The sequence below is a fragment of the Chaetura pelagica genome, unplaced genomic scaffold, assembly GCF_000747805.2.
Source record: "Chaetura pelagica isolate M959 unplaced genomic scaffold, ChaPel_1.0 scaffold543, whole genome shotgun sequence".
Lineage (NCBI taxonomy): Eukaryota > Metazoa > Chordata > Aves > Apodiformes > Apodidae > Chaetura > Chaetura pelagica.
In genome coordinates this window covers 399,122-411,835 of record NW_009952569.1, presented here as the reverse complement: position 1 = coordinate 411,835, position 12,714 = coordinate 399,122, and the positions used below count along the sequence as shown (strand labels likewise).

Sequence of the window (12,714 nt, the reverse complement as noted above, 5' to 3'; positions counted from 1 at the left end):
CTGAGGCAGAGCTCTTAATTCTTAAGGAGTTGAGAACCTGCAGTGCTTTATGTGAAGGAAACGGTCTCATCCTTCCGCAGATCAAGGGGTGCATTTGGTACCAGACTCTGTAGTTCAAAGAATGTTACAATAATAGCAAAATTCTGATTTCTAACTAACTGAAATTAAACAGTATCAAGACAGATAATTTTTAAATTTTTTTCCCAAATTAAATAAGTACCTAATTGAAAGCTGCCATTGAAAATAAACGGGATGCACAAACTGGACAAGTCCTTAATGTTTTTGGAAATGTTCCTACATGAAAGAAGCAGTAAGTTCCACTGTACATTCTTATCCTTAAGTGGGAGACTTTTTGCTTTTAGTTAAAGAGATTTGAAATCTGCTTGATACCAGTCAGTTTTGATAGATAAATCAGGCCATTAGAATACAAATTTATATAGTAACTTCAAAGAAATGGAAGTGGTTCCAGCTGCCTCTGCAGCTTCCATTTAGTTTCAGTAACTGGATTTTATGGGATGGTTTTAGTAAAGCTAGTTCAAGATGAGCTCAAATGTATTTAAATCAAACTTGTAGCAGAACTGTTTACACTCATAACATTTGGAAAAGGCATAGAGCAGGCTGTGTGGTATCAGAATATAGAATCTCAAGGCTCTTTTCTGATGTACTTTTTTTTTAATGTTACAGAGTAGTAGCAATTAAGCACATGTTATTATTTAGAAGTTTTCAGAGCCAGTGAGTGTTGAAACTTGCTGTGGCAGTCTATTTCATCTATTGGTGCTGAAAACTTCAGGATAAGTTTGTTTCCCTCTTTTCATTAGGTGTCCTGTTGTTTTCAAGCAAAAGTACAGATTCTGCATGCTTGAGGAACCTTAACTCTTAGTTGACATTTGACTTATTTTAATTAAAGGTCTCTGCTTTTTCAACGTGGGAGAAAGAGCTACACAAGATAGTTTTTGATCCTCGTTACTTGCTTCTCAACCCGAAAGAAAGGAAACAGGTAAAGGAGAGGACACATTTGTTCCATGTCCAGACACAGTTCTTTCTGTTCCTTTTAACCTTCCAGATAGAAATTAGTTACATTTTTCTGGTGCTTGAAAGGCCCAGTATTTTAACACACTGGAAGTTGTGTGCATGCAGAGAGCTCCCAAAACCTAAATGAAATGGTAAGAGAATTGTCAGCACCTCTTCAAAATCTTGGTGTAATGAATAATCTGCTTGTTAAGAAAAAACAACACAAAGGGGTTGGGGGAAAAACTAAAGCACATTTTTACTATTAAGCAAGTTCTCACTCCAGAAGCTTTTCTTCAAATGGATGTAAGGAAATGGAAAACTTCAAGAATACAGGAAGTGTCTGCTGTCTTAAACACACAATCCAGGAAAACATTAATGTCAATGAATGTGTGAGGAAATCCTTCCCAGGTCTCAGGTTAGGTGGTTAGATACAGCCCAGTGCAACTTCAGCAGATTGGAGACATTTGCATGTTCAAAGAGTCCCTGATTTTACTTTCTACCTCATCTGTGTTGGTTCTGTGGTAAGAGGAAAGGAAAGAGGAGAAAAGGAAAGAAATGGGATTTTTTCCTCCCTCTTGCCTAGAGCTTGCATGGCTCCAGGTGTGTCTGTTCTATGTTGGTGACTGGTGTTTCTGCAGGTATTTGATCAGTATGTGAAAACCCGGGCAGAAGAAGAGCGCAAGGAGAAGAAAAACAAAATAATGCAGGCCAAGGAGGATTTCAAGAAAATGATGGAAGAAGCAAAGATTAATCCAAGGTAGGAGCTTCTTTCTTGTTCATATGCATAAGCTCTGTTAAAACAACATATGTTGGGTGACAGTGGGTAGATTAACCTCTTTCAAAGTGAGCAAAGAGGAGAAAAATCATCAGATATTGTTGAGGTCTTCATTTGCCTGCTTGTTTGCACCTAATCCATGGAATAACAGAAGTGGTGATTGATAACAATTTACATATTTTTAATCATTTTGAAGAAATCCCCAGCATGCTGTCTGGATTGTGAGAAATGCCTCTTGAGCCACCTCAGGTTTTCTTTGATAACCCTCTTTCTCCTGAAGAACTTTTGCACTCTCTGAGAAGCACAAGGGAGGTTTCTTCAGTCTGGGAGGGCTGAAGGGATGCTTTTCTGGTTACAAATATGCTAGTATGACAGAAAGTTCTAGTTGCTGTAATACAGACATGATTACATTATTCCTCACATGGAGACCTCCTTGCAGTGATAATGGCAAGGTGATGACAGTAAATGTACCAAACTTCAAGATGTTATTGCTACAATTGTTTGTTTCACAGCTTTTTCACACAGGGTTGATGAAATACATGCTACTGTCACCAGAGGAGCTCTAAAGCATTCTCTTTTAGCACCTCTGGCTTATCTGGCATTAATTCTTTTACAGTGAAATAACAGCTCATTTGTTTCACCTCAGCTTGACTTTTTTTCAGTGACCCATGTTGGAAATCTGGTGGAAGCCAGTGTTGTCTTTATTTTTAAATTGCTTTAAACCTGATTAACAACTTTTATTTAAAACCCAACTGCTCATTTAATAAGGGTAGCAGTTTTGACAGTAGTAGGCTGGGAAGAATGGAGGCATGGACATGTGTTAAGAAAAAGTTCATCAGTAGTAAGTTTAATACATAGTTCAGAGACTTAACATGGACTATTACGTTAGCTTGAGTATCCTCAGCTTCCAAGATATCTCTGGTGTATCAGATTGGGACTGACTCTTACCTGGTTATGGGTTGGGGTGGGAAGGAGAGTTCTAGCTGAAATACTGTCTTGTTTAATCTTATCCTTTGTCTTCTGGTTTCAGTGTTTGTCTAAAGATAATGCTGTACTTCTGTGAGTGCCAGACTGTTTTTTTATCATCTATCTCAGTCCAACATGCTCAAGAGTTTGTGTTCACTTCACTTAAACAGCTCTTGTTCTTCAATATAGCTGTACATTCACTTTCTAATCTTTTTGAATAAGCTACCAAATTCTCTTCTTGTTTCAATTTACCCTACAGCAACAGTAGGCTGGATTTTCCAAGTCTAATTATTTCCATGCTGTGATGAAAACATTCGTATGATTATAAGTGTCTCACGTATTCTTGGGGCCAGATTTGCATCAGAGCTTGGAAAAAGCACAGTAGTGGTTTTTTTCGAGGTAAGTGGCAGTACTGTACCTACTGCACAGATTGGAATCTGGCCCTGGAGGTGAGAGAATGGTCAGGGAAGTGCTGTGGGGATGATGGGTTGAAAGCCCAGTAGTGCTACATCTGCCCAGAGTGTTCAGAATGCTCTGAACTCATGTGAAGATCAGGCTACAGTGTTCATGGTAGGAGGGAAAAAGGATTCAGCTGGTGTCCTACTGTGACTAACACCTAAAGATGGTTTTCATGGTGAACTCTTAGCATGGTTTGGCTGCAAGTGAGTGCACATCAGTTGCTCAGTTCCACAGCTGTGAAGTACCAGGGCAGACGTGGCTGTACTGCTAACCCACAAAAAAAGAAGATTTTTGTAGACAACTGAGTCTTTTCATTTCTTCTTGGTTGTGTTGCCATCTCTCTTCCTACACCTGCACTTTCTGCAGGCAGCTGCATTCCAACAGACAAACCCCTGTAGGTCTCTAACATACCTTCCCTGTGCCTAAGCCTGGCTCCTTAAGGCTTCTCTGATCAGCATCTCTAGTGAGACCATGGGATGGTGCCTTTTTTTGGTAGATTGTGCTCTGGCATGTATTCTAGCAGGAGAAATCTCTCTGCTGAACCTGCTTCCTAGCAAAGACAGCTCTGCCAAATGAGTTCACTTGCCATTTTGTTGCAGAACTACTTTTAGTGAATTTGCAGCCAAGCATGCTAAAGACTCGAGGTTCAAGGCAATCGAAAAGATGAAAGATCGAGAGGCCTTGTTTAATGAGTTTATCACAGCGGCAAGAAAGAAGGAAAAAGAAGACTCGAAGACCAGAGGTGAGAAGGTAAGGTGACTTTTTTTAGACCCAGCAGTGTGAGTGGCATGAGTCTGAGTGAGATGGGACAAAGCCAGAGCTTGGTTTCCAGTGTGCCTTCTTTAGACACGATCCTTCTCTTTCCATGGAGTTTTTACAGTCTGAGCACTCCGCAGGTGTCCCCCTGCTCTTTCTGAACTCCCTGCTTGAAGTTTGCAGCTGTACTGACTTCTAGAGTATGTAGAATTGAATTTACATTGTGAAACTGAGCTTACTTAAATAATCACACTTTTTTGTTGTTTCATTTTCTTAAAAGTACCGTTATATTCTTAACTGGAATAATGCCTGATTTATTTTTTTTTTAAGTTACATTATCCTGAAGCATTAAAAGGAAAAGGATTCTTGTCCTGTTTGGCTGGAAACCCCAGAACTGGCCATTACCTCTCTGTTCTCTCAGTGGAGGCAGTAAGAAGTTGAAATTCTCTGTAGGATACAGCTTCTGTATCTTCTCTTTCCATCTAGAAGCTAGCACTTCAGTGACTTTTTAATATTTCAGTAAATATATCTTATGTATAAACTACTGCTTATTAGAATGGAAGGTCAGCAATTAAAGATTAATGAATTCCAAATGTCACCTGACTGTGCTGTCAATTGCAGGGAGCAGCTGCCATGGAGGTGGCAGCAAAGATCAAAATGTGCAGCCACTGGCTGGAATGTCCCTGTGTGCGTGTGGATGGAGAAAATAGCCTCTGAAGCCTAATCATTTCTGACATTTTAAAGTCTGCAATATTCATTTTGTTGTACAAAGTTATTGGAAATTTCATCTGCTAAGGATGCTCACAGGAAAGTGCTGAATAATTGGTTAAATTTGAGGGCAACTTTGCTATTCAATAAGTTTTGCATCTGTGTTTTAATTTGGATACTCTGGTCTAATTTGATTCTGTGCTCCAGTTTTTCCAAATGTTGACTTATTGCTGATATTTTCAAGAAATGATTATGTTTTCAGAGGAGAACTGGTGTAATTCAAAACTAGACTTTTACATGCTGCATTTCAATTATGCATATGGAATTGTAAAGAATTTTTGCAGCTTAATAGTGCAGCTGAAGACTTTTTTAAAAAAAAAGTAAATGCTTATTTTGTTGTTGCATGATTGTTCTACAGTTGAAAAGTTAAGACAGATTGTTTGTTTGCTTTTGAAATAATGCTTTTTTTTCTCCAAAAGCCTTTTGTAACCATTTTATGTATTCTGTTTTATAACAAGTGGATAGACTTTACAGTTATGTGCTGTGCGGCCTGTCAATCAGTTCAGTCTGACAGCTGTCAATCACTGACACGCAAATATTATGGGATTCCCTAGTGAGGAAAGAATTGGTATCTCTGTGTGGTGACTTTAGCCTCCCGCAGTTCCGGTACTTTACATTTTTTTAGTTTATTTCCTTGTGAAGTGATGAGAGTTGTACCTGCAATGTGTTAACTGCCAAAAAAAAAAAAAAAAAAAAGACTTCTAAATAAACCTGAAATACTTTCAGTCTTATTTTCCTTTGATTTTGAAAGTGCTTAAAACATAAAAGAAAACTGAAGGCATTTAACCTGAAGCTTTCTCAGTCTGACTTAAAAGTCCAAAATCTTTATTTAAGGAGGATCAACTTTACAGAAGTCTTTAACGTAAGGGTTTAAATTACAGAACATCTTGATTCTCATTGAGTTATGGTTTATTGAATGGTGATGGAGCAGCTATTCCAGTGGTTGTTTTTATTCTTGTGCCTAGCTTCAGTGAGTAAATACAGTGCTCATGCTGCTCAGAGGGCAGAGAGCACAGGGGTTTAAGATTGGGGAACAGACGATGAGCTGCTAGATGAGCTGCTAACGGTGACTGAGCTGCTCACCAGGACACACCATTGTCCTTTGTCCCCGAGGTGAGGTGTGCTGAACATCCCTCAGCCTGCAGCCTTGGGGTCGGTGGCTCATCTGTCATTCAGATCTCTTGACAGTTTCCTGGCCTATTATTGTACTCAGTCATGCTGTCTATGGAGATGTACTAAACTCGCAGCACTAAGGACTACTCTGTGGTGAGATGTCTTTGACTCAATTTTTTGAGTTTTCATCCACATCCTATTCCTGAGGGAGCCAGGGTTGTAGGGGGGTCCTTGGCCTTTGTTTTCAGCTGGTGCCACGGCCTGTGGAATATACATATATATTTGCTTCCATGATTCATGCAGACTATGAGATACCCTTACTTTATAGACTTCTGTAGTAATGTCTGGGAATTGTCTGATTTTTAACAAATATTTCTAATGCAAATGGCTTAGAAAGCTTCATATTTTAATACTGCATGCATGTTTTAAGATGTTTTGAAACAAGATTCATAATTTTACAATGAATAAACAATTTGTTTAGCATCTTGTTCAGATACTTTAAGAAAATTTATAGTGCTGTAGAATTAGAGCAACTTCCCACTGGCACTAACCAGTTGTTTTCTAATCTCTGCTTACCATCTTTATCTCTCTGAGATAGTACAGAAAAAAAACCCCACAACCTATAAAGCCTTTTATGTTTCTATGTTAATATTGTGAAGAACTAAATTGCCAGTGGGCATGGCTGCAGAATGTTGGCTCTGCTCTTCATTTTGTTGTTGCATTCTGTAGCCAAAGCCATTTCTAGAGTCAGAAGGTGGCAGCTCCCTGCCCAGCCAGGGTTTGCTCACCCATCCATCTGCTCGCTTCCTGTGTGACCCTCAGTGCTGTGCAGCTCAACTGCTTTGGGTGGTTTCCTTTTTATAGAGGCGTGTTAAGTAGCAAAAAGTGAATGGCCAACCCTTCTCCCACCTTGTGGGTTTCTTTTAATGGGTGTGCCATAAAGCAGGTTTTGTGATGTGGCCCAACAGGGTCTGGGATGCTGTGAAGGCAGCATGGCTGGCCCTGCCCCTGGAGCCCCTCCAGACATCCCCTGGCCCCTTGCCCCTGCTGCAGAGAGGGGGAGGCTTCAGCTCCAAACCAGGCTTCTGAGGCATAAAGGGGTGGAAATGGGAAAAAAAGAAAAGACACTTAGAGCCTCAGGTGCAGCAGGAGCAGGGAGATCATATACCCCAGAAAAAAAGAGATGCAGTCAAGACACAGTAGTGGCTCTTGCAACTGCTGGTTCTGGGAATTTGGGTGAAAATGTGTTCCTAGTTGTCTGGAGATAAAAAACAACTACAGTTGATCCTCTGCCAGCCCTTTGCCATGACTGCTGTTATGGACTGAGTGCTGACATGCCAAAAGAGAAAAAAGTAGATGAAAACATTTCCTTAAGCTTTTGCATAAGTGTGTATACCCATCTTAAATGTATTTGCTTTATTACCATAAGTGGGAAATTCTTTATGGGTTAGATCCATTTTAAGACATTGCTCTTTATCAGCAGATCCAAGAATTCACCTCTGTTCATTGTAGACTTGGAGGATGAATCCATAAATACTTGACTTTTCTAGAGCCCTGTTTAAAACTCCATAGCTTCTGTAGTATTAATATGTAAAATGCTCTTATGTAGATTCAGTAACTCGTTACTTTGAGAGATATATAACCTCAAAAAAGAAGCTTAAATTGGAGTAAAATAATAAAAACTGTATTGATGAATCATTCTGTAAAGAATATAATTCATCTTAGATACAGCAGATCGTAATGTATCTGCTTTAGCAAAATTGTCCCAAGGGGAAGTGAATTTTGGTCATGGTTGTGTCTAAATTCAGAGTTTTAGTGATTTCTCTAAATTGTAATGGTATGTAACATTAATATGTTTCCCTCTGTCAGAGGTAAGTTGACTCCTTTTTTCATAAGAGCAAACTGTTGGTATCAAAGTATCTTTCTCAAGTGTTGTCTTTCTGTTTCTGTCTGTAAAACAGATCAAAATGGACTTCTTTGAACTGCTGGCTAATCACCACCTGGACAGTCAGTCTCGCTGGAGCAAAGTGAAGGACAAAGTAGAGACTGACCCCCGTTACAAAGCAGTGGATAGCTCTTCTCAGAGGGAGGACCTCTTCAAACAGTACATAGAGAAAATAGCTAAGGTATGCACATGACATGGGGAGTGTTGCTGTGGGTGTCCTGCTGCTCACGCTGCTCTCACCAAGTGACATAACTAACTACAAGGTAGACCAGGGTATGCTTTAGTTCCCTCCCAAGGGAGTTCTGCACCACAGTTACTTGTGGAAGTTCCTCAGAGTGACAACTGGACATGTGGCAGTTCTGTCCCTGGCTGTGGTGCTGTGCATGTCTGCACACACACACGGTGCTTGGGAGGATTTATCCAGCAGAGCAGGAAAGGCAGGCGTTGCTGTAAGGCTTTGGGTTGTAAAAATGGCTGTAAAACTTCAGACAACACAGACATCACATGGATTCCTTCTGACCAGGACGGGCAGTTTGCTTTGCTGTGATTTTTGCATCAGCTGAACTTCCTTCAGGAATATGGATGGTTCATACACAGTTCCTTCACTGGTTCTTTTCTCTTAATCCAGTATTTCTGCCTTTCTCTTCCAGGCAATTAATGCTTGAGAATGTAAAACTAGGCTAACAGATTGATGCCCTCTCCCCCTGCCCCCATTATTCAGAGGTTGTTTGTACAGTTACACAAACAACAGGCTCCTGAGAATCCTTCTGTGGTCAGAGTTGTGACCAAGCTTCTCCCCCTCGTGGAAGCACCAGATGCTGTAGAGCATCCATCTCGAACCACCTGCAGGGGTTTTGTTCCAAAGTGCCTTTGGTTCGAGAACCCTTCGGTCTCCTTACCCGTCTATGAAAAGATCAACAGTGGTGTGTGGTTTTGTTGAGAAGAGTTTGTTCTTCCCCTTCAGAATTTAGATTCTGAGAAGGAGAAGGAGCTGGAAAGACAAGCTCGCATCGAGGCCAGTCTGCGGGAGCGGGAGCGGGAGGTGCAGAAGGCGCGTTCGGAGCAAACCAAGGAGATCGACCGGGAGCGGGAGCAGCACAAGCGGGAGGAGGCCATCCAGAACTTCAAGGCGCTGCTGTCCGACATGGTGAGGCACGGGCAGGGTGCCCAGGGCTCTGCTGGGCAAGAGCTTTCTGCTCCTTGTAGCAGAGTTCATCTAGAAACAGAATCCTGTCCTTCCCCCCGGTGCTCTCCACCTGCCGTTGGGAGTGTTGCCTGGGTTGGAAGAGGAGGCCTTGTTGGCACTTGGGGTTCATTGTCTTGCAGCAGGGGGGCCCTGGAGCTGGTGCAGGGTCACTCCTGCAGCTCCCTGCTTCCTGCCTAAGGGGAAACTGCTACAGTCCCTTGCTGAAAAGCTGTGTTGTTGGGGTTTTTAATCTTTAATTGGAACCTGAACTTAAACCAAGAGAAATTAAAAAATGAAAAAGAATGTAAGAAATATCCATGAACTGTAGAAAGAATTGGTTTAAAAGAATGTCAATCATTTGGCTCAGGTGCGTTCTTCAGATGTGTCCTGGTCTGACACCAGAAGGACTCTCCGCAAAGATCATCGGTGGGAATCTGGGTCCTTACTGGAGAGGGAGGAGAAAGAGAAACTCTTTAATGAGCACATTGAAGCACTTACCAAAAAGAAGAGGGAACACTTCAGGCAGCTTCTGGATGAGACTTCAGCGGTAAGAGCTGTCAATAGGCAAACTCCAAATCTTTGCCACCCCATTGTAATATTCTCTGTTTCTGGTTTTTTCTCACACAGTCTGGTTTTGCTTGGGCTTATTTCCAGGGCCCCTTTGCTTCACCACTCTCTTTTCTTCTTTGTAACAAAGTTTGTGCTTAATGTTTCCTCTCCTGTTTATCTTGAGTGTTATTTTGGTTCAACTTGCAATTCATTTACATTTAAACTTCTAATCAGTGATCTTTCTATCTCCTGCAGGATGTTTCCTCAACACTGAGTTGATACTTTTTACCATATGGCATCTTGCTCTTTCAGATATCCACTGTATTTGTCTTGATGACTATCCATATGTAAACACACCAAGTTCATCTGCTTGATGTTCTCCTGCTCTGTCTTGTGCTACTGAATCTGACCTTTGCTTCTGTGTAGTGCTTTGGAGACCTGTCCCCTATTCTGAATTACTGGGGGGGTTTAGTGAATCTTGCTCTTTTTTAGTCACATGCCAACTTCAGCCAGCTTGCTCCTAATCTGGAAGTTTTAACCTTATTTTTAATGCATTAGTTAGTGCTTAGAACATGAGGCATGTGTTGAGTGTGACAGAAGAAATTGACAGATGTGTAACTCTGAAGTAAGTTTTCTGTGGGTGGTTTTTAACAACACATTCATATACATAAATATTTACTAGAAAAAGACTTGGGGTTGTACATTATGTTTGAGAGGACTTTTATCTGAAAACACCATCTCAAAATACTGAAGAAAGGTAAAGATATAAAATCAACCAACAAAAAATATTAATGTAGTAGTGTGAGTATTCCAAATGCAATACCTAAAAATACAGTAACTTTTTCAGTAGACTTGGGAGATACTTAAAAGCTTCAGATGTAATATTTACAGTCCATACTGCTAGAATCTAACTTTCTTTTAATGTAACTATTTTTGCTTCTTTTCAAAGATAACCTTAACATCAACATGGAAAGAAGTGAAAAAGATCATTAAAGAAGATCCGAGGTGCATCAAATTTTCTTCAAGTGACAGGGTAAGAGGTTTGCATGGCTGTTGCTAACTCAGCATAGAGCAGGATGCCTGGAAAGTGAGTTGGTGGCTGCTGAGGTAGTTTCTGCTTTATGTGAACAGAAGTACCGTTGTTTAAATAACGTTTTGTTTTTGTTTTTTAACTCAAAATGTTAAAGGCAAAGTATAATGAACGTGTGATTATTGCTTATTCTCAATGTGTTAAGTTGCTTGAGGTGCTTAATCTGCATTCAGTGTTTTAATCTTATCTTTATTTCTGTCAGAAAAAACAAAGGGAGTTTGAGGAATACATTAGAGACAAATACATCACTGCCAAAGCTGACTTCAGGACACTGTTGAAAGAGACCAAATTCATCACCTACAGGTGAGCAGAGTCCTGTGGACAAAGGACTAGTCTTTGTATTGTGATTTCCATGTGAATGGTGACAACAGCCGATCCATCAGGCTGGGCCATGGCTGAGGCTTCTACGTCCAAATTCTAATGTTTGGCCTCTTTTAGATGCTGGATTTAAAACTCTTGGTGATTTTTCTTTTTCTCCTCTCCAGGTCTTAGCCTTTGTGTAGTTCATGTAGTGCTGTTCCAGGGCATTGCAGCCAGACACAAGTCTTCCATCTTGTTTAATTACTGTAGCACAATCATAGGCAGCAGGCCTGATCAGAAAGCACTGGTGATGTGCCTGGGCCTGACCTAAGGCAGCATCTTTCTGGCTAAGAAGGAGCCCAGAGCTCTGCACCTTCCCTTGGCTCCAGCCCTGGGAGCAGGGTGGGTTCCGGGGCGCGCTGCCTGCTGGGCCGCTCTCAGCTGGGGATTCTTACACTCATTTCCAGGTCCAAAAAGCTGATCCAGGAGTCAGATCAGCACCTGAAGGACGTTGAGAAGATACTCCAGAACGACAAGCGGTACCTGGTGCTGGACTGCGTCCCGGAGGAGAGACGCAAGCTGATCGTGTCCTACGTGGATGACCTGGACCGCCGGGGGCCGCCGCCCCCCCCCACCGCCTCGGAGCCCACCAGGCGAACCACGAAATAGTTACAAAATACTCTCAAGGCAAGAGTACCTGTTAAATCCAAAAGCTTGCATGAGCCATCTGTCAGGTTTATACATACACATTACCGTGAATATATTGCAAAACCATCTGAGGAGCAGAGGAAGAAGCAGCGTTTGTGAACATAAAATGGTCTCGAGGGTGGCGGGGGGGGAATCACCACCAACAACATCACGTTAAAGGTATTTATGAATTTTGGGGGCGTGACTGACAAAGATCTGAGTGTGTGGGCTGTGTTTGGTAACTTCAGATCTCAAAGCAATGCAGGAACTGTACACGAGGTGTGGATGTCTGGTGTTTGGAGGCATTCTTCTCAGCAGCGTCGCACACGTGAGTCTTAAGGGTGATGGAGCTTGTGGTTTGAACTGGTCCTGCACGTGTGCCTCCAGCTTCCCAAGTGCTGCCTGCAGGAGGTGGAATGCTGCCTGATAGCTCACATGATTGATCACTGAGGACTGCTCTGGAAACACAAGTCCCCATTTTCTGCTTGCTTTCACCCTTGTAAATGCAACTAAATCCATTAAAGCCAGAGTTAGAGCTGAGAGAGAGGAATGAGGACTAAGAGACCAAATTAAATTTGTTCACAGCTCTGCTTTGTTCCTTACCCTATCCATGAGTTAGAAGCAAAATCAGGTTGCTCTGCCCAAGTGAAGATTTGTCTAACAATTTTTACTCCAAGTTGGAAACACTTGGTAAATAGCAGTGGTTACAGAGCAGAACAGGACGGTTGTATAAACACATTTTTATTTACAAGAAAGTGATCTTTACATACTTCTGGATTAGACTGTGGATTTCCCCTCTGGGCAATTCTTGTAAACTATACTCCTGTTTTGAATGTTAAACTTGTGTTTCTAAAGTTTAATTTTGAAATGTTGGGATTGTTCAGTTTATGTATTTGAACTACAATAAACCAACCCTTTTTATATATGGATTGTACAGGCCTAATACCAGTTTTTGTTGGATTTTGTTGGACTTGTGAATTTACAAGTAAAGCAAACCACTGAAGTCATATTGCCTAAATTCTTGGCTGTTTGGCAGAGCAGACCATGTCCATGCAGGGGGGAGCCAAGGGAGGTTGTTTCCTAGTTTAATTGTTTGGTCTTTTGCCTCA

At 41.4% G+C, this 12,714-nt stretch overlaps 1 protein-coding gene across 1 annotated transcript in view; it reads left to right on the top strand.

The window, feature by feature from the left end:
• Positions 1 to 11,740, top strand: part of TCERG1 (transcription elongation regulator 1) — a 27,370-nt gene extending 15,630 nt beyond the window's left edge. The window contains 9 exon segments of the mRNA XM_009993484.1: positions 906 to 997; positions 1,650 to 1,768; positions 3,811 to 3,961; positions 7,810 to 7,974; positions 8,758 to 8,940; positions 9,347 to 9,526; positions 10,478 to 10,561; positions 10,821 to 10,921; positions 11,386 to 11,740. Of these exon segments, the coding sequence (XP_009991786.1) occupies positions 906 to 997; positions 1,650 to 1,768; positions 3,811 to 3,961; positions 7,810 to 7,974; positions 8,758 to 8,940; positions 9,347 to 9,526; positions 10,478 to 10,561; positions 10,821 to 10,921; positions 11,386 to 11,587 (1,277 nt within the window). The 3' untranslated portion in view covers positions 11,588 to 11,740.
• Positions 11,741 to 12,714: the final 974 nt, after the last annotated feature.